This window comes from Diaporthe batatas (genome assembly GCF_019321695.1).
Source record: "Diaporthe batatas strain CRI 302-4 chromosome Unknown Contig00002, whole genome shotgun sequence".
NCBI lineage: Eukaryota > Fungi > Ascomycota > Sordariomycetes > Diaporthales > Diaporthaceae > Diaporthe > Diaporthe batatas.
Genome location: NW_025408549.1, coordinates 3,505,927 through 3,529,919, shown reverse-complemented (window position 1 = coordinate 3,529,919; position 23,993 = coordinate 3,505,927). Strand labels below are relative to the sequence as shown.

Sequence of the window (23,993 nt, the reverse complement as noted above, 5' to 3'; positions counted from 1 at the left end):
AAATTAACTTTATAATAAATATAATTATATATATTAATATAGATTATTTATATTTTTCAATTTCCTTTCTTAGTAGAAATAAATAATAAATACTTTAATAAAATTAAAAATAATTAGTTTAAATTTTAAATTATTTATAATATATAATTAAATTTTCTTTATTATTTATATATATTAATATTTATAAAATATATTAATATAATAAATTAATATATTATTTTATTATTTTTAAAATATTCTTTATTATATAAATTAAATTATAAAGTTTCAAGTTTTAATTAATATATTAAAATTAATAATGTGTATATATATATATATATATATATAATAAAATAAATTAATAATTATATTTCTATTTTTATTAATTATATTATAAAACTAATCCTTTTATTATATTTAAAATAAATTATATTAAACTCTTTATAAAATTAACATTTTAATAATATTTTCAAATTTATTTTTATTTCTTTTAAAATTTAATATTTATTTATAAATCTTAATATTATTTATTTTATTTTTATATTAAATATTTTAAATAGTTTTGTTATTTAATAAATTATTTAAATATTAAAATATATTAAAAGTAAATTTTAATTTTTAAGTTAATAATTTATATAATAATATTTTAATTTATTTATTATTTTTATATAAAACTTAATAGAAATATAAATAAAATATAGTATTTTTAAAAATTAATATATAATATTTAATAAAATAAATTTGAAAACCTTGTTATTATTTTAATATAATTGAAAATTATTAAAATATTATATTTTAAATTAATTAAATATTTAATTAAGTTTAATATATATAAATATTATTATTTTTATAAGATTAATTATTAATTTTAAAATATAAATTCTTTTAATATTAAAATAAAACTTATTTTAAAACTTTTATTTAAATTAAATAAATTATATATTTTTAATACCTTTATTATATTTAATTTAAAAATAATAAAATTAATTACTTATAAAATAAATATTAAATATAATAAAAATCTTTTTAAAATCTTAATACATTTTATATACTAGGTTTATACTATAAAAAGCTAAAAGGGGATTTTAATAATAATATTAGTTAAAGCAATTTAATATAACATCTATCCCTACATGGCAAAAAACCCTTTATGCCAAAAAATATAGCAAATACTTTAATTTTAAATATATTAAAAACTTTATACTTATTAACATCTCTTAAATTTTTATATTAATTATATTCTCTAGCTAATATTAAGCATTTTAAATCCCTCCTACTAAAATTTTATTTTAATACTACTATCCTTATACCTAATTTATATAATATTTCCATTTAAAGTAATAAAAAATTCCTTTAATATACTTTTACTATTAAGCTTTTATTATTTTTAATACTTATAAAAGGATTATATTTAAGCTATAAAACCTTACTATTATACTAATAATTAATATAAACCTTATAGCTATTATAATATTTAAATTTTTAAATTATTGCTATATAGTTTAATATTTTAAATTAAAGTAAATACTAATTTTAATTAATGCAAACTAAATTTATAAATAGCTTTTTATAGCTAATTTAAAATATAATTAATAGTAAAATCTATAATTATATAACTTTTATTGCTAGCTGCTACTTTAAATATTAAAATGGCCCTGGTAGTTAGATTAGTACTTAACTAGTGGCTTATGTATAGCTTGCGGCTAAGGCTTTTAAAGGGCTAAAGCAGCAAGAGGCTCCTCCCATCTAGACCGCCCACCTTAACATAAATACCTGTACTAATAAATTTCTACTCTTTTTATTACCTTACCGCTTTACTAGTTAATTAAAGCTAAAATATATAATTATAGCTTTCCCTTATTTACTAGATATTATTATTTTTTACTAAAAAATTCCTTTTTCTTATAAATAAAGTTATTATTTTACTAATTTTAAACTACTATTTTCCACTTAATATTCTACTATAAATCCTTTTTTTATTATTATAAGTATAGCTAGTATTATATTATTTAATATTTAAATTATAAAATCTATTATTAACTTTTATTTGGCCTATAAAAGCTAAAAAATGTAATATTATTTACACTTTTAAAAGGTTAAAGCATCTTCTTATATTAGAAACTCTATATAGCTAATTAGTAAACTATAAATTTGGTGCTAATAAATAAAACTTGCTTAAAGCTATTAAAATCTTATTTAAAAATGGTAAAAATTACATTTATAAACTTTAAAGCAAATATAATAAGTTTAAGCATATTACTACTAGTATTTGTGCTATTATATGCATTAATACCTATAAACTAGTATAACCTTTCTGGTAAAGTATATTATAAAAATTTAATAAAAATATAAATAATATTTTATTATATTTTTTTTTAGCCTTATAAATATTATAATAAAAAAATATTAGTAATATTTAAAATAATATTAAAAATATTAAAGTATTACTAAATATTATTAAAGCTAGCTAAATTTTATTTGCTATTTACAATTAATTAAGGCCTTTTAATGCTATTATTAACTATAATAAAGCTTGCAAAAAAAGGCATTCTAGCATTAGGCTATAATTTATTAATAATTTTATCTTTTATGCTTAGCTTATAAAATCCAACTTCTTCTTATAGCTTAATAGCTTTATTAGATGCGGCCAATTAGTTCTATATTATATAACTATATAATATGCTTTTTAGTACTAGTAGTCCAATTTATATATTAGTATTATATTTTTTTATTTTACCTTTAATAATAATATCAAATAAAATACCTTTATTATATTTTATATACTAATTTTATAGCTATTAGGCCAGCTTAGCAATAATTATGGGCTCTTTTTATAATTATATAATAGCTATTATAATGCCATGCCGCTTAATATAACCTTTAAAGGCTATTTGTAAAAGCTTATATAGGCATTTAATAACATATATATAATTCTAGATATACTAAATAAAAGCCCTTTAAATATATATTAGGGAGACATACTATAAGCCCTAGTTAAAATGCAAGTATGGTTAAAGCTTCTAGCCTTTACTCCTTGGTTACAAGTTGTAAAAAGCCTAATATCCATAATATGCTTTATAATAAGCTTGGTACTTAGCGAGATGAGACCATTTCTATAAAGAATGATTGGCAAATGGGCCCCGCACTATAAATTTATAAGATAGCATTAGGCTGTAGGCCGTCCTTGTGTGCTATTGCACTAGCCACAAACTCAGTGATGGTGGTAGAGGTTATTGGAGGATAGCAGACGTCTCGGGTATCCGTTGCAAGCAAACGTGTTGGTGCTCATTGTGTAAATGCGGCTGTGGTTTGCATTGCTCCTCTGTACTAATAGCTGCGGCCACAGAATCGTATCCCAAGACACCGTAGGTGGGGAAAGGGGCACCCAGTGCCCAGGGTGTATTTAGAGAGAACAGTAGTACTGTAGCCGTATTGGGAACTTTACTTCCTAAACATAACACATACCTCCCAGCGCTAGCCCCCATTCTCTTATTCTTTTATTAACACATAACAAGGGATTAGTATGGGATAAGCAGGGGAAGAACGGAAGAATGGACAGGGTGTGGCGAAGGTGGATCAAGGCCTAAAACACGTTTGCAAACATTTGCACTGCTCCCAGGGGCTTCACGTTATACAAGGTTTCATTCTCGAGCCGATCACAATACCCCTTCAAAAAAGAAAAGAGCTGCAATTAGTCCCTTCATACAGTCGTAAACACTCCACGACCCAGTCTTTTACTAAAAAGTCCAATAGCCGCTGGGTATGTCCATTTAAAAGGCAAGGGAGTAGCGACGATCAATTGCTAAACATAATATCTTACATAAAGAATTATTATAAGGGCTTAACATAGTAAGTTCTAAACCCATGTGCCGCCCGAGGCTGTAAAGATGATGATTCATTATATTTAAGTACTTACGTATAGTATATACATGACGACACCATTTTCAAACCAACCAACGCGATTATCCGCTGTACAACTCTCCTGATGCCCAAGGCGTGTCTTGTGGGAACGTAAATACAAGCCAGCTTAAGTCACGGCCAATGTAAATAATACGCCATCGATGTTAGTTCACTGCAACCTGAGTTTATTATGCATACTAACACTAAGTTTAGGGTAATACCAGGGAGAGCTGTCTTGTAGTATAGATAGTCGTGATATTAAATTCTAATTCAGAACACCGAAAACAAAAAGGCTTTAAATTCCAGAGATAGGAGATCTGGCATGCAATGAATGAAGATTTGTTGTACATGAGCATACTGAGATTCTGTAGACTATCTCCAAGACGTGGTGGGTAACTTGATTATAAATGATCGAGACTTCCTTTTAACTTCAGGGCTGGTTATGAACTTGGAGCATCCCGTCTTTTCTCGCCATCATCTCCACGCTCTTTACAGTCCTTATTAACTTCCTCAATCTTTTTTGAATTCCCCAATCTTAATTAGGGCAAGAACACTATGGCTTGCGGGAAGATTTGGCGATGGCTCACATTAGCCGCGCCGCTGGCGCTGCTCCTGCCAGTAACGTACGGAGAGCATGGCCTCGCCGAGCCTGCTTCTATCTGTTATACCTACGATACCACATGGCTGGAGCTCCCGTGCGCAAGACCGACGGCAAATCCCGGTCCTCCGAAGCCGGATCCCACAGGACCTGTTGATCCTCCGGGTCCGCCAGGTCCTGCAGGCCTAGCTCTCGCCCCTGACTCGGCTGGTGCTCGCGCTGTTACCACGTCTGCTAAGTATACCGTCTTTAACGGGCAGAATTTCTCTCAGAGCCTCACCGACATATCGGATATGCCTCTTTTGAGCGTTGAGAAATTCGTCCTAAACCCACAGGTACCTTGGGTGCAGCTCGATAAGGCGAATATGTCCATCGTAGGCAATGTTCCCTCTGGTTTATCCACCAACATGTCGCTAGAAGCGACCGTGACTGGTCAACTGGCCAACGGACCCTCTCGCATGAAGCGGCAGACGATTAGTATTCCAGTTCAGTTCACCATAATCATCAACGTCATCTGCAACCAAACATCCATACTTCCCCCAGTGACAGTGACCGAGACCGACACCATTAGCTGCTCTTCTGGACTTGATTCCCTGACGCCAACGTCAATATTCACTTCACCAGCGCTTCCTTCCTCGACAAATGCAATTAGTATCTCGGGAAACCTAGTTACTTCCGGTCCCCTAGCGACCTCGACTGGCCCTAGCACTTCGGGTACTCGAAGTACTTCAGGTGGACCGCCGATTTCCAGTACCCAAGTGACTTCAGCCATCCCAAATACTTCGGGTGCTCCAGGGACTTCAGCCGGCCTGGGAACTTCCAGTAGTACAGGTTCATCTGGGCCGTCAGCGTCGGGGTCAAACACCATCACTTCTGGTCCTCCGGGGACTTCAACAACCTTGGTACCATCAACAGTGTCTCCGACGAGCCCGACTGGGACAAGCTTCCCAACGCCCTCAGTCACCCCCGGCGTCGCTTTTATCATATCATTGGCACCATTCTTGCCCAGCACTGTGGTCAGTGGCCTGTCCATCACATCGACACCTCTTTCCGGCTGGATAACGATTGGCACTCTGGAACCCTTCCCAAACATTCAAGGGGTCCCACCTATCAACGTGCTGCCTGGCCTTATTTCAGTAACCATCAGTGGCAGGCTTGCAGATGGCACACCCTTTACAGTCACGTTTACTTTGGCTGTGGTCCCGAGTCCAAGCTCAACATCAGCGTCTGTACAGCCGACTGGCACCGGGCTTCCAACTCCAGAAATCACGCAAGGAGAGCCCTTTGATATCCTTATCAGGCCATACTACCCAGGCTTTACTATTATAGCTCTGGTTTCGACTCAGCCTATATCCAGCTTTATTAATTTGTTTACAAATAGTCCTAATGATCCTAGCCTACAGGGTATTGTGCCCATCAACGAGGATCCAGGACTAATTATTATAACACTGCTTGGTGTACCAGTTGGCTCTACTGTATCGATTACACTTTTATTTACTGTCAGAGTTGTCCCAAAGCCCCTTTCCTCTTCAGCATTCAGCATCGCACCCAGCGGCATATCCAGCAGCGCTCTAAGCAGCACCGGCCTGCTCACTCCGACTGTTACGCCCAGCATCACACCCAGCGGCATACCCAGCGGTACTCCAAGCAGCATAAGCCTGCTAACCCCAACTACGACATCTGGCAGCGGGCCAAGCAGCACAAGCCTGCCAGCCCCGACTGTCACGCCCGGGCTGTCATTTAATATCGCTCTCGGGCTATACTTCCCGGACCTGAGTACAATTTCTCTTCTATCAACTTAGCCTCAGGTTAACTGGATTAACTTGATTCCAAATGGTCCGAATGGCCCTAGCCTACAGGGTACTGTGCCAGACAACCAGGCTGCAGGACAGCTTATAGCAACACTAAGGGGCACACGGCTTGGCGGCGACCTTGTCGATATCCCATTCCTTATCATTATTGCTCCTGTTGAAAGAAGCAGCACGAGTATTGCAGCACCCCCAACGTCTATCTTGCAGTCCACATCAGCGGTGAGCCAAATACAGCCCAGTGGGACATCCTCAGCAAGCCAGACCCTGCAGCCCAGCGAGATCTTAATGGCAAGCCAGTCTGAGATATTGGCAGCGAGCCCGTCTTTGCAGCCCAGTAAGACGTTGATAGTAAGCTTGTCCTTGCAAACCAGCCAGATCTTGACAACAAGCCAACCCTTGCAGCCCAGCCAAAGCTTGGCAGCAAGCTTGAGCTAGTCTTTGCAGCCCAGCAAGACATTAACGGCAAGCTAGTCTAAGATATTGGCAGCGAGCCAATCCTTGCAGTCCAGCAAGATATTAGCACCAAGCTAGCCCTTGCAGCCCAGCCAGATGTTGACAACAAGCCAGCCCCTGCAGCCCAGCCAGAGCTTGGCAGCAAGCTCGAGCTAGTCCTTACAGCCCAGCGAGACCTTGACGGCAAGCCAGCCCTTACAGCCCAGCCAGACGTTGGCAGCAAGCTTGAGCTAGTCCTTGCAGCCCAGCAAGACATCAACAGCAAGCCAGTCTGAGATATTAGCAGCGAGCCGGTCCTTGCAGCCCAGCGAGATATTAACAGCAAGCTAGTCTAAGATATTGGCAGCGAGCCGGTCCTTGCAGCCCAGCAAGACATTAACAAGTTAATCTTTACAGCCCAGCCAAACCTTAGCAGCAAGCCAGCCCTTGCAGCCCAGCCAAACCTCAGCAGCAAGCCAGCCCTTGCAGCCCAGCAAGAGCTTGGCAGCAAGTCAGTCTTTACAGCCCAGCGAGAGCTTGGCAGCAAGCCAGTCTTTATAACCCAGCCAAACTTCGGCACCAAGCCAGTCTTTACAGCCCAGCCAAACCTCGGCACCAAGCTAGTCCTTGCAGCCCAGTGAGAGCTTGGCAGCAAGCCAGTCTTTACAGCCCAGCCAAACCTCGGCACCAAGCCAGTCCTTGCAGCCCAGCGAGACATCGACAACAAGCCAGCCCTTGCAGTCCAGTCAAACTGCCGGGCCGATAGCCACTATTACTCCGGGAGTTCCCTTTACTATCCGCGTGCTAAATTCCCTAAGAGCGCCTACTGATAGGCTCCAATCCATCTTGTCGCCTTATCCGTGGATCGAGTTGGACCCCTCAGACGGCACGGCCACTTCCCTCTCAGGCCTCGCACCCTTGGGCACGCCTCCCGGTATTTTCACTATTATACTCAATGCAGTAGACGGTAATGGCAACCCGTACTCTATCACCGCGCAGATCCTAGTTGCGGCAATCAACCAGAGCAGCACCACCGGTGGCAGCCCCATTGCTGGCAGCACCACCGGTGGCAGCCCCATTGCTGGCAGCACCACGTCGGTCGCGGGTCCGACCGGCACTGCCATCCCAGGTCCCAGCATCACCATCACTGCGGGTGTCCCCTTCGTCATCTTCTTGGATCCCTACTTGCACAACGTTGGCGACATCCCAACTGGCTTCTCTTCCATGCCGCCCTTCCCATGGATTGTGCTGAGTCCGAATTTGGCAGACCCAACAAGGCCATTTATTACCGGAACAGCTCCAATCGACTCTGCTCCCACCGTCTTCCAGATCACATTCTCCGCTGGAGGACCATTTGATCCTTCGTACACCGTGACGATCCAAGTCACCCTTCTCGCCAACGCTGGTAGCAGCAGCAGCGGCGCTACGGGTGGCTCCTCATCGACTACCGTGACCAGTGGTGCCAGCACATTGAGCGGCCTTAGTATCTCAAGCAGCCTCAGCGCCTCCACCATAAGCAGTGCTACGGGCAGCCCCGGCTCCTCGGGCACCTTGAGCAGCCTTAGCTCCCCAGGCGGCCTTAGCACCTCAGGCAGCCCCAGCGCCTCCACCATAAGCAGTGCTACAGGCAGCCCCAGCGCCTCCGCCATAAGCAGCAGCACTGCAGGTAGCTATTCATCAAGTACTGTAATCAGCAGTCCCAGCACCTTGAGCGGCCTTAGCACCTCCGCCGTGAGCAGCAGCACGGCCGTGGCGACTGCTTCCTCCTCCGTTTCACCATCACTCGGCAGCAGCAGCACCCCTACCTTCCCAGCCCCGTCCTCGAGCCCGACTGCGGTTATAACCCCGGAGTTGACCATCGTTCCTGGGGTTCCTTTCGACTTCTCGACTTTGCCATACCTATGCAGCCCCGACGATACGGCCACGGGACTCTCGGCGGCCCCGTTCACCTTTTTCAACCTCGTGCTGCCGCATGACATCACTGGCACGGCGCCCTTGGATACCCCGCCTGGGAAGTATAATGCAACATTAACTTTTGTTGCAAGGAATGGCCTGTCCTACACTCTGACCGTGCCTTTTACCGTTCTTCCTGCCACGGCTACAACTACGTCGGCTGGGACAGGATCTACAAGCACCAGTCTCCCGACACCAACCATCACCCCCGGGGTCCCTGCCGATGTTTCCTATGCAGCATATTTGCGCAGTGCCGGTGATATCGTCCAGGGAATTCAAGCAACGTCCCCGACAATTAGTGGGCTTAGTATCGGGCCTCTGCAGAATTTAATCGGCACAGCGCCTTTAGGCACAGCCCCTGGACGATATCAGGTCGTGCTGAGTGTTCTTGGGAGTGATGGCCTGCCTTACACCGTCACATTGCCTTTCATTGTGTCTCCAGCGGCTCCTACTTCGGCTACGTCAACGCCGCTGGTGCTATCCACAACATCAATGTCAGAACCTAGCAGTACTGTTCTGCCAACGTCTGCCGCTCCATCTTCGGTTACATCAACACCGCTATCCGCAACCGCGTCAGAGTTAGAATCTAGCAGCACTGGCCTGTCAACGCCGCCATTTGCAACCACGTCAGAGCCAGAGTCTAGCAGCACTGGCAGTACTGTCGTGCCAACTTCAGAGTCAGAATCTAGCAGTACTAGCCTGTCAATATCAGGGTTAGAGACTAGCAGTCCTGCCCTGTCAATGTCAGAGCCAGGACCTAGCAGTACTGTCTTGCCAACGTCAGCCGCTTCTATTTCGACTGCTGGTACATCAACGCCGCTGTTGCTCTCCACAACCACATCAGCAGGGCCTGGATCTAGCAGTACTGTCCTGCCCACGCCGACCATCACACCGGGAGTCCCGTTTAATATCCCACTCGTGACGTTCAGCGGAGGGCTTGGATATGAAGTAATATCGGCGACGTTCAGCCCCTCCGAGCCATTTGTCACATTTGACTTTTCACTCCAGGCCCTAACCGGAACCGCCCCACTGGGAACACCCCCAGGTACATTCAGCGTGACCCTTGGTGTCAGACCTGCAGGCTCCGATACTACTGTTAATGTGACATTTAATGTGGTTATTGGGCCAGCAAATGCGAGCACGGGTATTAGCACCAGTAGCGGGGTTACAACGACGTTCAACAATCCAAGCCCCACGGCTAGTGTATCAATACCCACTGTTACAATCACAGCTGGGTTCCCTTTTACCATTAATATAGGCCCGTTCCTAAACAGTCCTACCGATAGGATCACACTACCCATAGTATCTATCCCTAGCTACCCATGGGTTGGTTATGATCTTTCCCAAGGTATTATTGACGGTTCCGTCCCATTAACTCAGCCAAACGGAACATTTACAGTCACTGTGTCCGTTGTAAGGCAGGATGACAGCACTTACACCGTGACCATACTCGTGGTCGTTATTGCGGCTCAGGGCGCACCGAGCACGACCACTTCTGGTACGCTGGGTACAACTTCTGGTACACTAAGCACCATAACCTCGGGCACACTGAGCACGTTATCTTCTGGTACACTGAGCACGTTACCATCTGCCACACTGGATAACACAAGTCCCAGCACGATACCTTCTGGCACACAGGGTACAACAACTTCTGGTACACCAGGCACGACAAGTTCTGGTACACCACAAACGACAACTTCTGATATACTAAGTATGGCAACTTCTGGTACACCAGGCACAGTAACTTCTGGTACCCCCGCTACATCCTCTACACTGGGACCCACCAGCATACCCGTCCCCACACAGGATGTTACAGTGGGCTCCTTATATTCAATTCCTCTTCTATCCTTCCTTCGAAATCCAAATGATATCCTTCTTGGGGTTATCTCAACTACTCCCCTGTCACCATTTATTGTGCCTGGGGCTGGGGCGTCCTTAGAAGGTTCTGTTCCGCCTGGCACGCCCATCGGGCTTATTACTGCAGTTATATCTGTGCAAACAAGCGCGGGTGCCACGTACACGTTGATCGTGCCGATTCTTGTTCTTCCAGGCAGCGGCTCCACGTCTCTTATCGGATCGACTACAGCCATTGAGTCTTCAACTTCTGGTACACCGAGCACGACAAGTTCAAGTCCACCGGGCACGACAACTTCTGGTACATCCTCCGCATCCTCTACACTGGGAACCAGCATACCCGTCCCCACACAGATCGTTACGACGGGCTCCTCGTATCTGATTGATCTCCGTGTCTACCTTCTGAGTCCGAGTGACATCCTTGTGGTTGTCGACACTCAGCCCCCGTCGACTTTTGTCACGTTGGGGGCTGCAGGGTTCTTGCAAGGGTTCGTTGCGGCCGACACGGCCCCCGGGCTCGTCGTCGCCATCATATTTGCACGGACAAGCGCGGGTGCCACGTACACGTTGATCGTGCCAATTCTTGTCCTGCCGGGCAGCGGCTTTATGACTCTTATCTCATCAACCCCAGCCATTACGTCGTCGCTCCCACTAAGCTTACCTACGTCGCTCTCATTAAGCTTGCCTACATTGCTGCTCCCCTTGTTGACCTTGCCTATATTGCTACTCCTATTATTAACCTTACTTACATTACTACTCCCATTATTAAGCTTAAAATTGCTGCTCCTATTATTAAGCTTAAAATTATTACTTCTATTATTAAGCTTAAAATTATTGCTTCTATTATTAAGCTTAAAGTTGCTGCTCCTTTTATTAAGCTTATTTACATTTCTACTTCTATTATTAAGCTTAAAACCATCACTACTCCCCTTAAGCTTGCCTATATTGCTGCTCCTATTAAGCTTACCTATATTGCTGCTCCCCTTATTAAGCTTGCCTATATTGCTGCTTTTATTATTAAGCTTAAAACTATTGCTGCTTCCTTTAAGCTTACCTATATTACTGCTCCTATTAAGCTTACCCACATTGCTGCTCCCCTTATTGAGCTTACCTATATTGCTGCTTCCCTTATTAACCTTAAAGTTGCTGCTCCCATTACTAAGCTCAAAATTGTTGCTCCTCTCATTAAGCTTGCCTATATTATTGCTCCCATCTTTAAGCTTAGAAATATTGCTCCCATTAAGCTTGCCCATATTGCTGCTCCTATTAAGCTTATTTATATTACTGCTTTTCTTATTAAGCTTGCCTATATTGCTGCTTCCATCTTTAAGCTTAAAGATATTGTTCCCGTTAAGCTTACCTATATTGCTATTCCTATTAAGCTTACTTATATTATTGCTCCCCTTATTAAGCTTGCCTATATTGCTGCTTTTATTACTAAGCTTAAAATTATTATTGCTTCTATTAAGCTTACCTATATTGCTACTCCTCTTATTAAGCTTGCCTATATTTTTACTCCTATTACTAAGCTTAGAGTTGCTACTCCTCTTATTAAGCTTGCCCATATTGCTACTCCTATTACTAAGCTTAAAACTATTATTGCTTCCATTATTAAGCTTACCTATATTGCTCCCATTGACCTTAAAGTCGCTGCTCCTAATGTTAAGCACAGCTTTGCTGCTCCCATTAAGCTTAGGATCATTGCTCCCGTTAAGCTTACCTACATCACTCCCTTTTTCACTACTACCTTCTTTAATACTGCCCTCCTTACTACTACCCACCTTAATGCTGCCATTATTAATACTGCTATTATTAATACTACCCTCCTTAATGCTACCCTCCTTACTACTATCTATTTTAATACTACTATTTTTAATATTACCCACCTTAATACTACTATTTTTAATACTACCCACTTTAATGCTGCTATTCTTAATACTACCTACCTTAATATTACTATTTTTAATATTGCCCACTTTAATATTACCATTTTTAATATTACTATTATTAATGCTATTATTCTTAATACTGCCCACCTTAATACTACTATCTTTAATACTATTATTATTAATACTACTATCTTTAATGCTACCCATTTTAATATTGCCATTCTTAATATTGCTAACCTTAATGCTACCTATTTTAATGCTGCCATCCTTAATACTGCCATTTTTAATACTACTATTATTAATACTGCTATCCTTAATACTACCCACCTTAATACTACCATTTTTAATACTGCCTACTTTAATATTGCTTATTTTAATATTGCCCACCTTAATGCTACTATTCTTAATATTATTATCCTTAATACTACCCACCTTAATGCTACTATTTTTAATATTGCCCACCTTAATGCTACCCACTTTAATATTGCCATTATTAATACTACTATTATTAATATTACCCTCCTTAATATTGCCCTTTTTACTATTACCCATTTTAATACTGCTATCTTTAATACTATTTACCTTAATGCTACTATTCTTAATATTGCCCACCTTAATATTACCATTTTTAATACTGCCCATCTTAATGCTACTATCTTTAATACTGTTTACCTTAATGCTGCCATCCTTAATGCTACCATCCTTAATACTGCCTACTTTAATGCTGCCATCTTTAATACTGCCTACCTCAATATTGCCTACCTTAGTGCTGCCATTCTTACTACTCCCCTCTTCCCTCCCCTCTTCATTGCTCCCCTCTTCATTGCTCCCCTCTTCATTGCTCCCCTCTTCATTGCTCCCCTCTTCATTGCTCCCCTCTTTCCTCCCCTCTTTCCTCCCCTCTTCCCTTCCCTCAAGCTTACCTTCTTCACTCCCTTCTTTGCTCCCCTCTTTACTTCCCACTACAGTCCCCACTACACTCCTCACTACACTCGTCTCAAGCTTACCTTCTTCCCTACCCTCTACCCTCCCGTCTCCTCTCCCTTCGTCGCTCCCCGTGAGCCTGCCATCGTCGCCTCCAAGCACATCTCCGTCGCGCTCGTCCTCGTCGCCGCCAAGCACATCTCCGTCGCGCTCGTCTTCGTCTCCGCCAAGCACATCTCCGTCGCGCTCGTCCTCGTCGCCGCCAAGCACATCTCCGTCGCGCTCGTCTTCGTCTCCGCCAAGCACATCTCCGTCGCGCTCGTCCTCGTCTCCGCCAAGCACATCTCCGTCGCGGAGTTCAGCTTCTTCAAGTTCAGCCCCTGCTTCATCCAGCTCACCCAGTGCCTTGCCCTGTGATATCTACGCATCCGGCGGTACTCCCTGCGTCGCTGCTCACAGCACAACTCGTGCCCTGTACAGAACCTACTCCGGTGTCCTCTACCAGATACAACGTGGCTCCGATGGCACCACGCTGAATATCTCTCCGCTATCCGCCGGCGGGGTCGCCAACTCTGCTGCCCAGGATACCTTTTGTGCCGGCACAACGTGTCTGATTACTATTATTTACGACCAGTCTGGCAGAGGAAACCATCTGACCCAGGGCCCACCTGGTCATTTCCTGGGCCCAGACGTTAATGGCGCTGATAACCTAGCCAGTGCTATTGGTGCACCGGTGTTTCTTAATGGCCAGAAGGCATATGGTGTCTTTATCTCTCCTGGGACTGGCTACCGAAACAATGCTGCAACTGGTCTAGCTACTGGAGATGCTCCCGAGGGTCTTTATGCTGTTGTTGATGGTACCCACCACAATGGTGGCTGCTGCTTTGACTACGGTAATGCGGAGAGAAACAGCGATAACAACGGCAACGGTCATATGGAATCTATCTACTTTGGTTCTAATACGGTTTGGGGTACTGGCGCTGGAACTGGACCCTGGCCTCTGGCAGATCTTGAGAATGGCCTTTACTCTACCCAAGCTGTTGCTCAGAATCCAGCACTCCCAGCTGTCAGCCAACAATTCTTCACTGCGACTTTAAAGGGGCGGCCAAATAACTGGGCACTCCGGGGCGGTGATGCAACACTTGGCGCGTTAACGACATACTTTAACGGCCCACGGCCTTCAGGTTATAACCCAATGAGCAAGGAGGGGGCGATTACCTTGGGTGTTGGGGGTGATAACAGCAACAGTGCCCAGGGTACCTTCTATGAGGGTTGTATAACCACTGGGTTTCCCACGGATGCTACTGAAAACTTGGTCCAAGCCAATGTTGTTGCTGCCCAGTACGCCGCAGCCCCGCTGATAAGCGGGCCACCACTCACCGTGGGCACATCCATCTCGCTACAAACCACTGGAAATCCAACACAGTATCTTTCCCATACAACAAATCTTGTCGACATCCAAGCTGTCAGCACCAGCAGTACTGCCGCTCTGAAGAAGGCGGCAAGCTGGACGGTACGGACGGGGCTTGGCAACAGCAACTGCTTCTCGTTCGAGAGCAATGATTCTCCTGGCCAATTTCTTCGACACTATGCCTTTCAGTTGTATGTTGCTCCAAATGAAGGTACCAAACAGTATTACGAGGACGTCACCTTCTGCACACAGGCTGGTCTTAATGGCCAAGGCATCTCGCTTCGCTCCTGGAGCTATCCCACACGCTATGTGCGCCCCTTCAACAACCTTGCGTATATCGCATCCAACGGTGGTGTTGACGCCTTCGATGTTAAGCAGTCATTCAACAATGATGTCAGCTTTATCGCTGTTAATGGTTTCGCATAAGTGCTTGTTTTATATAAAGTTTTGGGCGTGTTACCGAGTGGAGTAATGTTGTCCACAATGCATATCCATGCAATATAAATTTAACCTATTTCTGTTTTGCGAAGTTTAAGACATGAGAGAACAGCCTCTGTGATAGAAAAATAAATTTCCAGCTCATGGCCTTTGTATTCTTGACATATTGATTAAGACCTCCTGATGGCATGTTTGACGCCTTCTTTCTGGTCGACTTTGCCAGCTGCTTGGCTCTCTGCTTCCATACCCAATCCTTCACTGCTAGCGGAACACCTAGCTTTGCTACCGTCTCGGGGACCTAGACGACGTCAGGCTGGAGGGGGTTGAAAATCTTCACCGGTCCTGCTTCTGCATCTTCGCCACCTCGACCTCGACAGGAAACGCAGTTCCTCGGCGCCCGCATCCGAGCAAGACCCATTCACCAACCGCTCCGCTCTACGCCGCGCCACCCAGATCGCTTCCGCCTTCGCTGTGAATACGCCGCCCGTCAGCCCCAGGTGCACGTCTGATTCCCCACAAATGGGAACATCTCATGCGCGCCGTAAGTCGAGCTACAGGAGGACATATGGGGCCGGTCCATGCGACAACTGCGCCCTGACCCTGCCGAAGCGCCAAGAGAGCAGGTCAAGGGACGGGGACGGGGATCGGGACGGAGATGCAGGGCCAACGCTGCGCACTCGCGCACCCTACGCCCGTGTTACGGCAGCGGCGTGCCTGATGACGCCTCGCCCCCGAATTCCACCTCCACAGTCTCCGATGACGAAGAGCTGCCGCCCCAGAGACCCAACGACCGCACAGGGACCGTCACCTCCGTCACGTCCCAATCGAACGCGAGCTCCACTTCGATCCCGAGTGGACACACCCACTACCTCGACTATATCACGACCCACGAACCCGTCGTTCCGTCCACCTTCTCCATAATCCGCGGCTCCTGCATCCGGACCTCTCATTCAAGACACTACCGCGGGGCACGGCGATGAACACAGGAAACCCCCCGACCGCGTCTACCTTGACCAGGCTTCGTGACGACCCACAGCCCCGGCACTACCGCATCGGGCGGGCCTATCTTCTTTGGTGACCCGGGTTGATTGGACTGGAGATGCGGAATACTATAAGTCACATGCCACTTTATATAAATCAGGCATTAAACAAGGCATATATATCAGGTATAAAGGTTTCGCTGCGGGGATGAACAGGGATGAAGCATTTACTTATTTAACTCCTCTAAAGAACTTCTGGTTTGCTAGGGAATTAGGATAGTTCTTGCTACTTACGGTCCGCAATGCTGAATGGCCTATTTGTTCAAAGGCAGAATGGGCAACGCACCCGTTGCTTCATGGCGGCAGAGAACAATGGCTGGAAACTATGCCTTCCGCTGCCAATGACAGCGCTTTCTTGAATTACCAAAGATTTGTCTCTGCAGAAATGCAACGAAATTTCTGTTCAGACTTCTTTTGCTTTTTGTCTATCCTTGGCCGCCTTCCACAGCTATCAGCCATTCGCATCTCTCCCATCCTCACGATACATCGACCTTCATCTCTGTACCGCTCGATTCACTTCACTTGTCTCATCTCACGTTTTTTTGTGTTAATAATATGACGGTGTTAGAGATATCGCTATTCAATTTCCTTTAGAGACATTTGCAGTAAATGGATTTTAACTTTTTAAATATAAGTATTTGTGATGGCGAATGGGGGTTAGTAGTAAGGCAGTTGGTTCAGCTAGATTGTAATTTTAATATTAAGTAATTGTTAGAGTGCTTTTAGAAAAAGAGTGACTTGTTTAAGTTAAATTTAAATATTTAATTTAAGATTTCAAAATTCCATCTAAAATTAGCTCCGCTAAATATAGCATAATATTATATTCTTCCATCTCTTCCTTATTAAAAATATTTAAAGCCAGCCATTATTGTAAGCTATTTGCTTAAAACACAAATTACCTCTCTTTAACCAAATCTTACCACATCTACCATATCTAAATTCACCGTCTATATCCCTATATATCTAACATAAAACTTTGCTGGTTTGAACTGGAAGACTTTAATTAGTAAAGCTTACAAAGAGTAAGCAAACCGACCACCGCATTAGAATCCAAATCCTCTTTCTCCTTATAAAAACAACATTATTAAAAAATTTAATAAGTTAAGCTAAGATGAAATCTTAAAAAACAATAAAAATATACTAGGTATAAACCTTAAGAAGTTTAAAGAAATTAAAATACAAATTTATACTATGCTTATTCTCTGGAAATGGGTTATTATAGTAAAAAGCCGATACAAAAAAAGTATACAGCCTTACTTAAAGATAAAAATAGATAAGTTTAGTCCGAAATTATACCTTATTTGCATTAAAATTATCGTAGCCCGCGCTATAATTTGTACGGGAGATAGTCTACTTTGAGTTTCACAGCGAAAGTTAAGCACTGTTCTAATAGTTAATTCGTTAGTTAAATCAAGAGAACTATTAGAGAAGTGGAAGCTCTTTAAAAAAAGATTACCCAACACCACGAAGAATCGCATACGCTATATGCGGCATTAGTAAAAGGCTACAAAGCTATTATTAAGTGGCTCCTCGTAAATAGCGCCAATACTAATACTAAAAGTTATATAAATAATTGCTAATTTGAAAATAATTTATAAAACAAATAATATAAGGGAATATGCTATATATAATATTAGTAAAAAACCATAAAGCTATTAGTTAAAGCCTCGCGGCTTATATTACAATACTTATTTATTAGCACTTACTAGGCTAATAAATAGCTATAAAATGCTATTACGCTATTTAAATAAATTATTACTATTTAGGAAAAAACTATTACTAAAAACTACCCCAACTAGTTTACATTATAATAATAGCTTATATATATATTATATATAAATAATTTAAAAAAAGCTAGAAAATTTTATTATAAATAAAGCTTATTATTTAATATTTATTTTTATTTTTTTTTTATATTTCTACTCTTATATAAGTTATAAGGATAATAGTAATTTTATATTTTTAATATATATTTTATAAATATTTTAAAATTAATAGGGTATTTAATTATACTATAAACTAATTTAATTTTTAAATATTATTAAAGCCTAGGCCCTTTTACCAACATTAACCCCTATAACTTTTAAATATAAAAATAATAATATAAGGCTAAAAAGCAATTTCTATATTTATAAAATCCTAATTAATACTTAGTAATTTAATACTTAAAGTAGAATTTAGCTATATCTAGTAGTAAAGGTCACCAAACTATAACTCTTACTACTAGCCACACTCCTAAATTAGCTATACCTAGAAAAAGCTATTTATAAATTCGGTTTGCACTAAACTAAAATGGTTACTCACCTTAATTTAAGGTATTAAATTGCATAGCAATTTTATAAAAATCTAAATATTATAATAACTACAAGGCTTATAAAGATTGCTAGTATATTAGCAAGATTATATAGCTTGGATATAACCATTTTATAAGTATTAAATGCAATTAAAGCTTAATAGTAGAAGTATATTAGAGAAATTCTCTATTACTTTAAATAAAAATGTTATATAGATCTAGTATAAAAGTAGTAGCATTAAGGTAAATTTTTAATAAAAGGGGCTTAGAATGCTTAATAATAGCTAGAGAATATAAACTATATAAAAGTTTAAAATATATTAATATGTGTAGAGTTTTTAGCTTATATGAAGTTAAAATACCTATTATTTTTTCTGGCATGGAGGGTTTTCCGCCTTGCTGGGATGGATGTTAGCCTAATAGGTTTCGTTTTCAAATCTAATTATAAAAGTTGCAGTCGGTCCCTTACACAGTCATAAACACTCAATGTGGCCTAAGTCCCTTCCATACCTAGGTAGGTACAATATATACTAATTTAACTTCCCACACCTTGTTGCAAAGTTAGTATGTCTAGCAAATTCATTACTCTACCTAGCATTACCATTGAGTAGGCGGTATAGAGTTTTAGCAAACACATCTATATTTTTATATAGCTTTTTTAATATACTTTTTAAAATATTTGTACTAGACTCTAATTTTAATAAGAATTTATAAGTCTTGCTTACAAAGTTCTTTATATCTCTTAAATTAGCTTGTATTACTATAATGCTAGCCTTAATTCTATTCTATTTTATATAGATTATAATTTATAGACTATTAAATATTAATATTATGCTGATTAAATTTTTTTTTTACTAACCTCCTTATATTATTATTTACTATACTTTTAGGCTTTAGCTTTAAAACTTATAGTTCTAGCATATTTGGCAGAAAGTTTAGCGCATTAAAGCTATTATTCTATCTTTATATATTATATATAAAAGACGCCCAAAAGGCAGGATCTAGGTCGCCTTTATATAGAGGATTGGGCTTCATAGCACCTACTTTCCTAGTATTATAGCCGGGAACCGGTTGATTGGGATTCTACTAGCAACTTCTTTAAGGTTGCGGCGCGGGTAGAGTCGTGGGTGGGAAAGGGTATAATAATTCCATGTTCGCAGGGTTCGGCTATTAGATTCCACTAAGGCCAATCGTCAATACTGTTTCCTTGCAGCATATTATAAGTAGCGCTAAAAGACGATATCCGTAATCCGAGTTTATAGATTTTTATAGTTGCCCTATCTATAGCTAGTACAAAAAAGATATTAATATTTAATTCGCACTAAAATAAATACTATTAAAGTTTGCTATCTTATTATACAAGGTTATACTAGCCTATATTATATTTATTACGCTATTTTAAATCTTAAAAAAGAATATTATAGCAAAGAACTTTATTTCGCTATAAAAACCATATTTATATTAAAGGCCTTACTTATAATAATAGCAATAGCCTTTAAGGACCATTTATTTATATATATATTTAACTCTCCCCTCTAGCTTATTGCTAGTATATCTAATATCTTAATTATATAATAAAACCCTTTAAAGGCTGGTTAATTATTTTCTAATTATAGCCTTAATAGGTATAAATTTTTATTTAGGGATAAATGCTATGCCCTTTTATAATTTGCGAATAAAAACTTTTTACTAATCTCCTATAGGTTTAAGCCCATTTTCCCTTACCTAAGCCCCTTAATTATTATATTTTTAATCCCGTTAGGTATGCCTAATAAAATGGCGTAAGTAATATAATATACTATAAAATATTAATAGGTATAATATATATACTAATATTACTATAGGTAATATATAGGATTATCAATATATACTTTTATCTTTATTTTAAATAAAATAGGGGATATATTTTTATTATATTAGCAAGACGGAAATACAAGTTGCCTTTCTAAAAGTCCATTAATAAAAACAAGTATTATATTAAAATGGGAACCCTTATTATTAACTTTAATGGTTTCTATTAAGCCATTTTTTAATAACAAGCCAAACTATATTACAACTAACTTTTCCCTACCTCTTATTACTAATAGAACCTAGATTAGCTTATCTACCCAATTAATAACTTAGTTTATAATATTATAAACAATACTTATTATAATATATATGGTTATATTATTATTAACTATAATGCTTACATCTATTTAATCCCACCTTATATAGCACTTTTTATCTAATTTTGTATTGTAGGAAGGCTTTTAGTTTGATTGTTTAAAGATAGTGCTTTGTCTTTAGAATAGCTGTTTCTCCCAGCTCTTTTCTCCTAATTGGGCATCCACAAAGTAGTAAATATAGTTTGTAACCGGCTAAAATTGCTCTCCTGCTAATAAAAAACATGTGTTACCGCTATTTTTAAAACTTATTAGTAACCTAACTAGTTATTAAACATTATTATAATTAAATCCTAGAATAACTCTTTTAAACCTAAAACTGCTTATAGGTTTATGTTAATTATATCTTTTAACAAAGGCGTAATAGGGATTCATTCTAAGAGATTGCAAATTAAGAAACTTTAAGCACCTAAAGGTGCCGCGGACTACTAAAATGGATCTCGCTGCTTTATTAAATCCAATTCCACATCATAGATCTAACCTAGTTATCCTTAATTGTAGACAGCCACCGCTTTTAGAAGCTCATTTCCCATAATGTATATGCTTAACTATTTGGAGTTCAGATAATGGTTTAATAATAAGGCCGATTAATGATCCCATTGATGTCACATCGGATAAGGTTATCGCTTTTTGGAGTATTTTCGGACTCGCCTTAGGGCATAGTGACGGGCCACAGTACGAGAAGTTGCTGCCTCAGCCCATGCATTAGGAACTAATTTTTTGCTTGTGGGTATTTTAAGGGTATGTTGATTCCCGACTTCTAAGCTTGTTTATATCGCTATGTTCTTGGGAATAAAAGGCAAGAAAGGATTGATTAAAGCACCCTGCCCTATTTTCTTGTAGTCCTGGACTCTGTCATGGTGGTAAGATAGGTCCTGCGTATACTCATTATAACCCATCTAAGAAGCATACATAATAGCCTCAGTTTCTGGCAACTTAAGTGTTGTCGAGGTGGGGACTATATCTGTATAAGGGGATGGCCTGACCCCACTGATAATAAAAGTGCTGATGCTCTGAGTACTATGTTGGAAGGGAAAGCTAATGCCTGTCTCCGGCAGAGTCTGATGCTGCGATTGCCAGTGCGCTTCGTTGTTAAGCTGTACTTCCTGTATGGCATTCCGGTCCTTCGCACGTAGAAGGCTTCCCTAGGTTGGTGGGAGGACTCTTCTCGCCCAGCGAAGACTCTCACCCCCAAACTTCTCCCTATCCATATTAGCGTGTATAATTATCCACGTAATAACTTGTAATTCCCATTCATTTTATAAGTACTAGTTTAGTAACCACTATGGAATACTTTAATTGAAGGTTATTAAGTGAGGGCAAGGTGGTTTGCTTTTATTTATTATTATTGAGTTGAATTTGATTGGATCGTTGATATACGGAGGAATTGTAGTGCTTTTAGCGTCAATATATCGAAGGTAAAGTCTAGCCCCATACTAAAAAAGCCAGACGGTCGCTCTTTTATTATTGTCGACTTCCTTCCTCTTGACTATGTATTGGTCTCGGGTAGGCATCTTTCTTTTAAGTGTAATAGGTAAAAGACGAACACTTGCAAATAAAAAAGGTCAAGGAACTTTAGAGAGGCAGCTTGTGGTTTGGATGATAATTATTTTAAAGGAGAAAAAAAGAAACAAGGTTAAATAACAAGACAGCAGGTATATATTCTTTTACAAACTCCGGAAGGGTTTTTATATTTCTAGAGTAGCAGGGACCTCCATAAGTCTTATATTGTCTACTAGTGCCACTTATAAAATTCAGGCCTTCTTTTATCTATACTTAATTAACTATTCTAAGGTTTTTAAACTTTGATTTTATATTAAATAATAATTAAATTATTAATATAAAATATATATTTATTAGATTTTATTATAAAAGTTTAATTATATATTATTTTAAAAAGAATTTATATAAAATAATATTATATTTAATATTAAATCTTTAATAAAATATATTAATATAAAGATTATTATTATATATAATTTAATATATTATTATTATTTAAAATCCAGTTTAATTTTAAATTTTATAATTTAAATAATTTATTATATATTATAAACTTTTTAAATATTTATAAGAAGGTGCTTATTATATAAGTAAAATTTATTTTTCTAAGTTATATTTAGCTTTTTGTAATATAAATATAACTTGTTTAAATTAATTAAGTTTTATCTAACCTTTTTAGAACAGTTTTAGTGATAGGAGAAAACTGCCTTTACAAGCGCCATTCGCTGAGACTCGTCCAAATTGGACGAGTCTCGGTTAACCTTTGTAGGACAGTCCAAGTGACGTAGGAGAAAACTGCCTTTTCAAACCCTATCCGATTGGGACTCGTCCAAATTGGGCGAGTCTCAGCTGGATTATACCGACGGCATTGTGGCAATGAATTCCGTGGCACGCCCTCACTCCTTCCCTATCGGCATCCCGCCGCCGCCCCCGCCTGCCATCTTAATAACAAGTAAAAGGACCTTATACTAGAATTAGTAAGTATGGAACAGACATAAGAATGTGGAATTAAATAAGCCGTTCTTTATGCTTGCCGATTAATTGAAACCGCGTGGGAGTGCGCTCTGAAGTCTATAAAGAATCCGAATCCTCTACTAGATTATATTTTACCTCGAGCAGTCTATATATTAACTAATAGTTATGACAAGAATTATTTTATTAGGCTTGGTTATCTTTCTTCTTCCTATCTTTATACGCCTTATTTAAGATAAGATATTTGAAGTTAGTTATCCTTTATTGCGCGTAATTTGCGAAAAGATTGATAATACGTGATATTTATGTTGGGGGCTAAATGAGTTTGTGGTATATTTGTAGAATATGCTTAGAAAATGATTCTTGTTGCTTTTAAGAGGTGACTTCTAGTAGGCTTTAAACTTTGCCCTATGATGCGAGTAACGTCTCGCATAACTAGTGCTTAGAAAACTAATTGAGTAGTGCTGAGCAGCTTTAGTATGGAGGCAGGAGAGACATTTAGATTAGGGCGATTATTACAACATCAATGTGATTTGTGCCACGATGCATGGATGTTAGATGTGTTTGAGAAACTAGGATATTATAATTTCTTATTAGAGACCTAACTAGTTAAACATTTTAAGGGAAGCCTAGGCGACATTAGCAATCAGAACAGCTAGCCTGTCTTTAGGTGAAGCATTGAATAACCTTTATTATGTTTAGTTAACGTAAAAAAAGGCAGCATTTAAAACAGATAGTTTGCTCCAACTTTAAGACTATATATCCTTAGCTGTAATTAACGGAGTTATCTGAGACAAGACCCGCAGTATTGTACAAGACTGGCAAATGCGG

At 39.4% G+C, this 23,993-nt stretch overlaps 2 protein-coding genes across 2 annotated transcripts; one reads left to right on the top strand and one right to left on the bottom strand.

Moving 5' to 3' along the window:
- Positions 1-7,901: 7,901 nt before the first annotated feature.
- Positions 7,902-8,579, bottom strand: KVR01_001128 (uncharacterized protein; the record flags this gene model as incomplete). Its single annotated transcript, XM_044785887.1, is given in 2 exon segments — positions 7,902-8,390; positions 8,406-8,579. 2 exon segments carry the CDS (start codon positions 8,577-8,579, stop codon positions 7,902-7,904), a joined length of 663 nt encoding a protein of 220 aa, XP_044649083.1.
- Positions 8,580-13,137: 4,558 nt separating this feature from the next.
- KVR01_001446 (uncharacterized protein) lies at positions 13,138-15,177 on the top strand (the record flags this gene model as incomplete). The annotated part of the gene is made up of 1 exon (XM_044781869.1): positions 13,138-15,177. One exon carries the CDS (start codon positions 13,138-13,140, stop codon positions 15,175-15,177), a length of 2,040 nt encoding a protein of 679 aa, XP_044649401.1.
- Between the last annotated feature and the right edge of the window lie 8,816 nt (positions 15,178-23,993).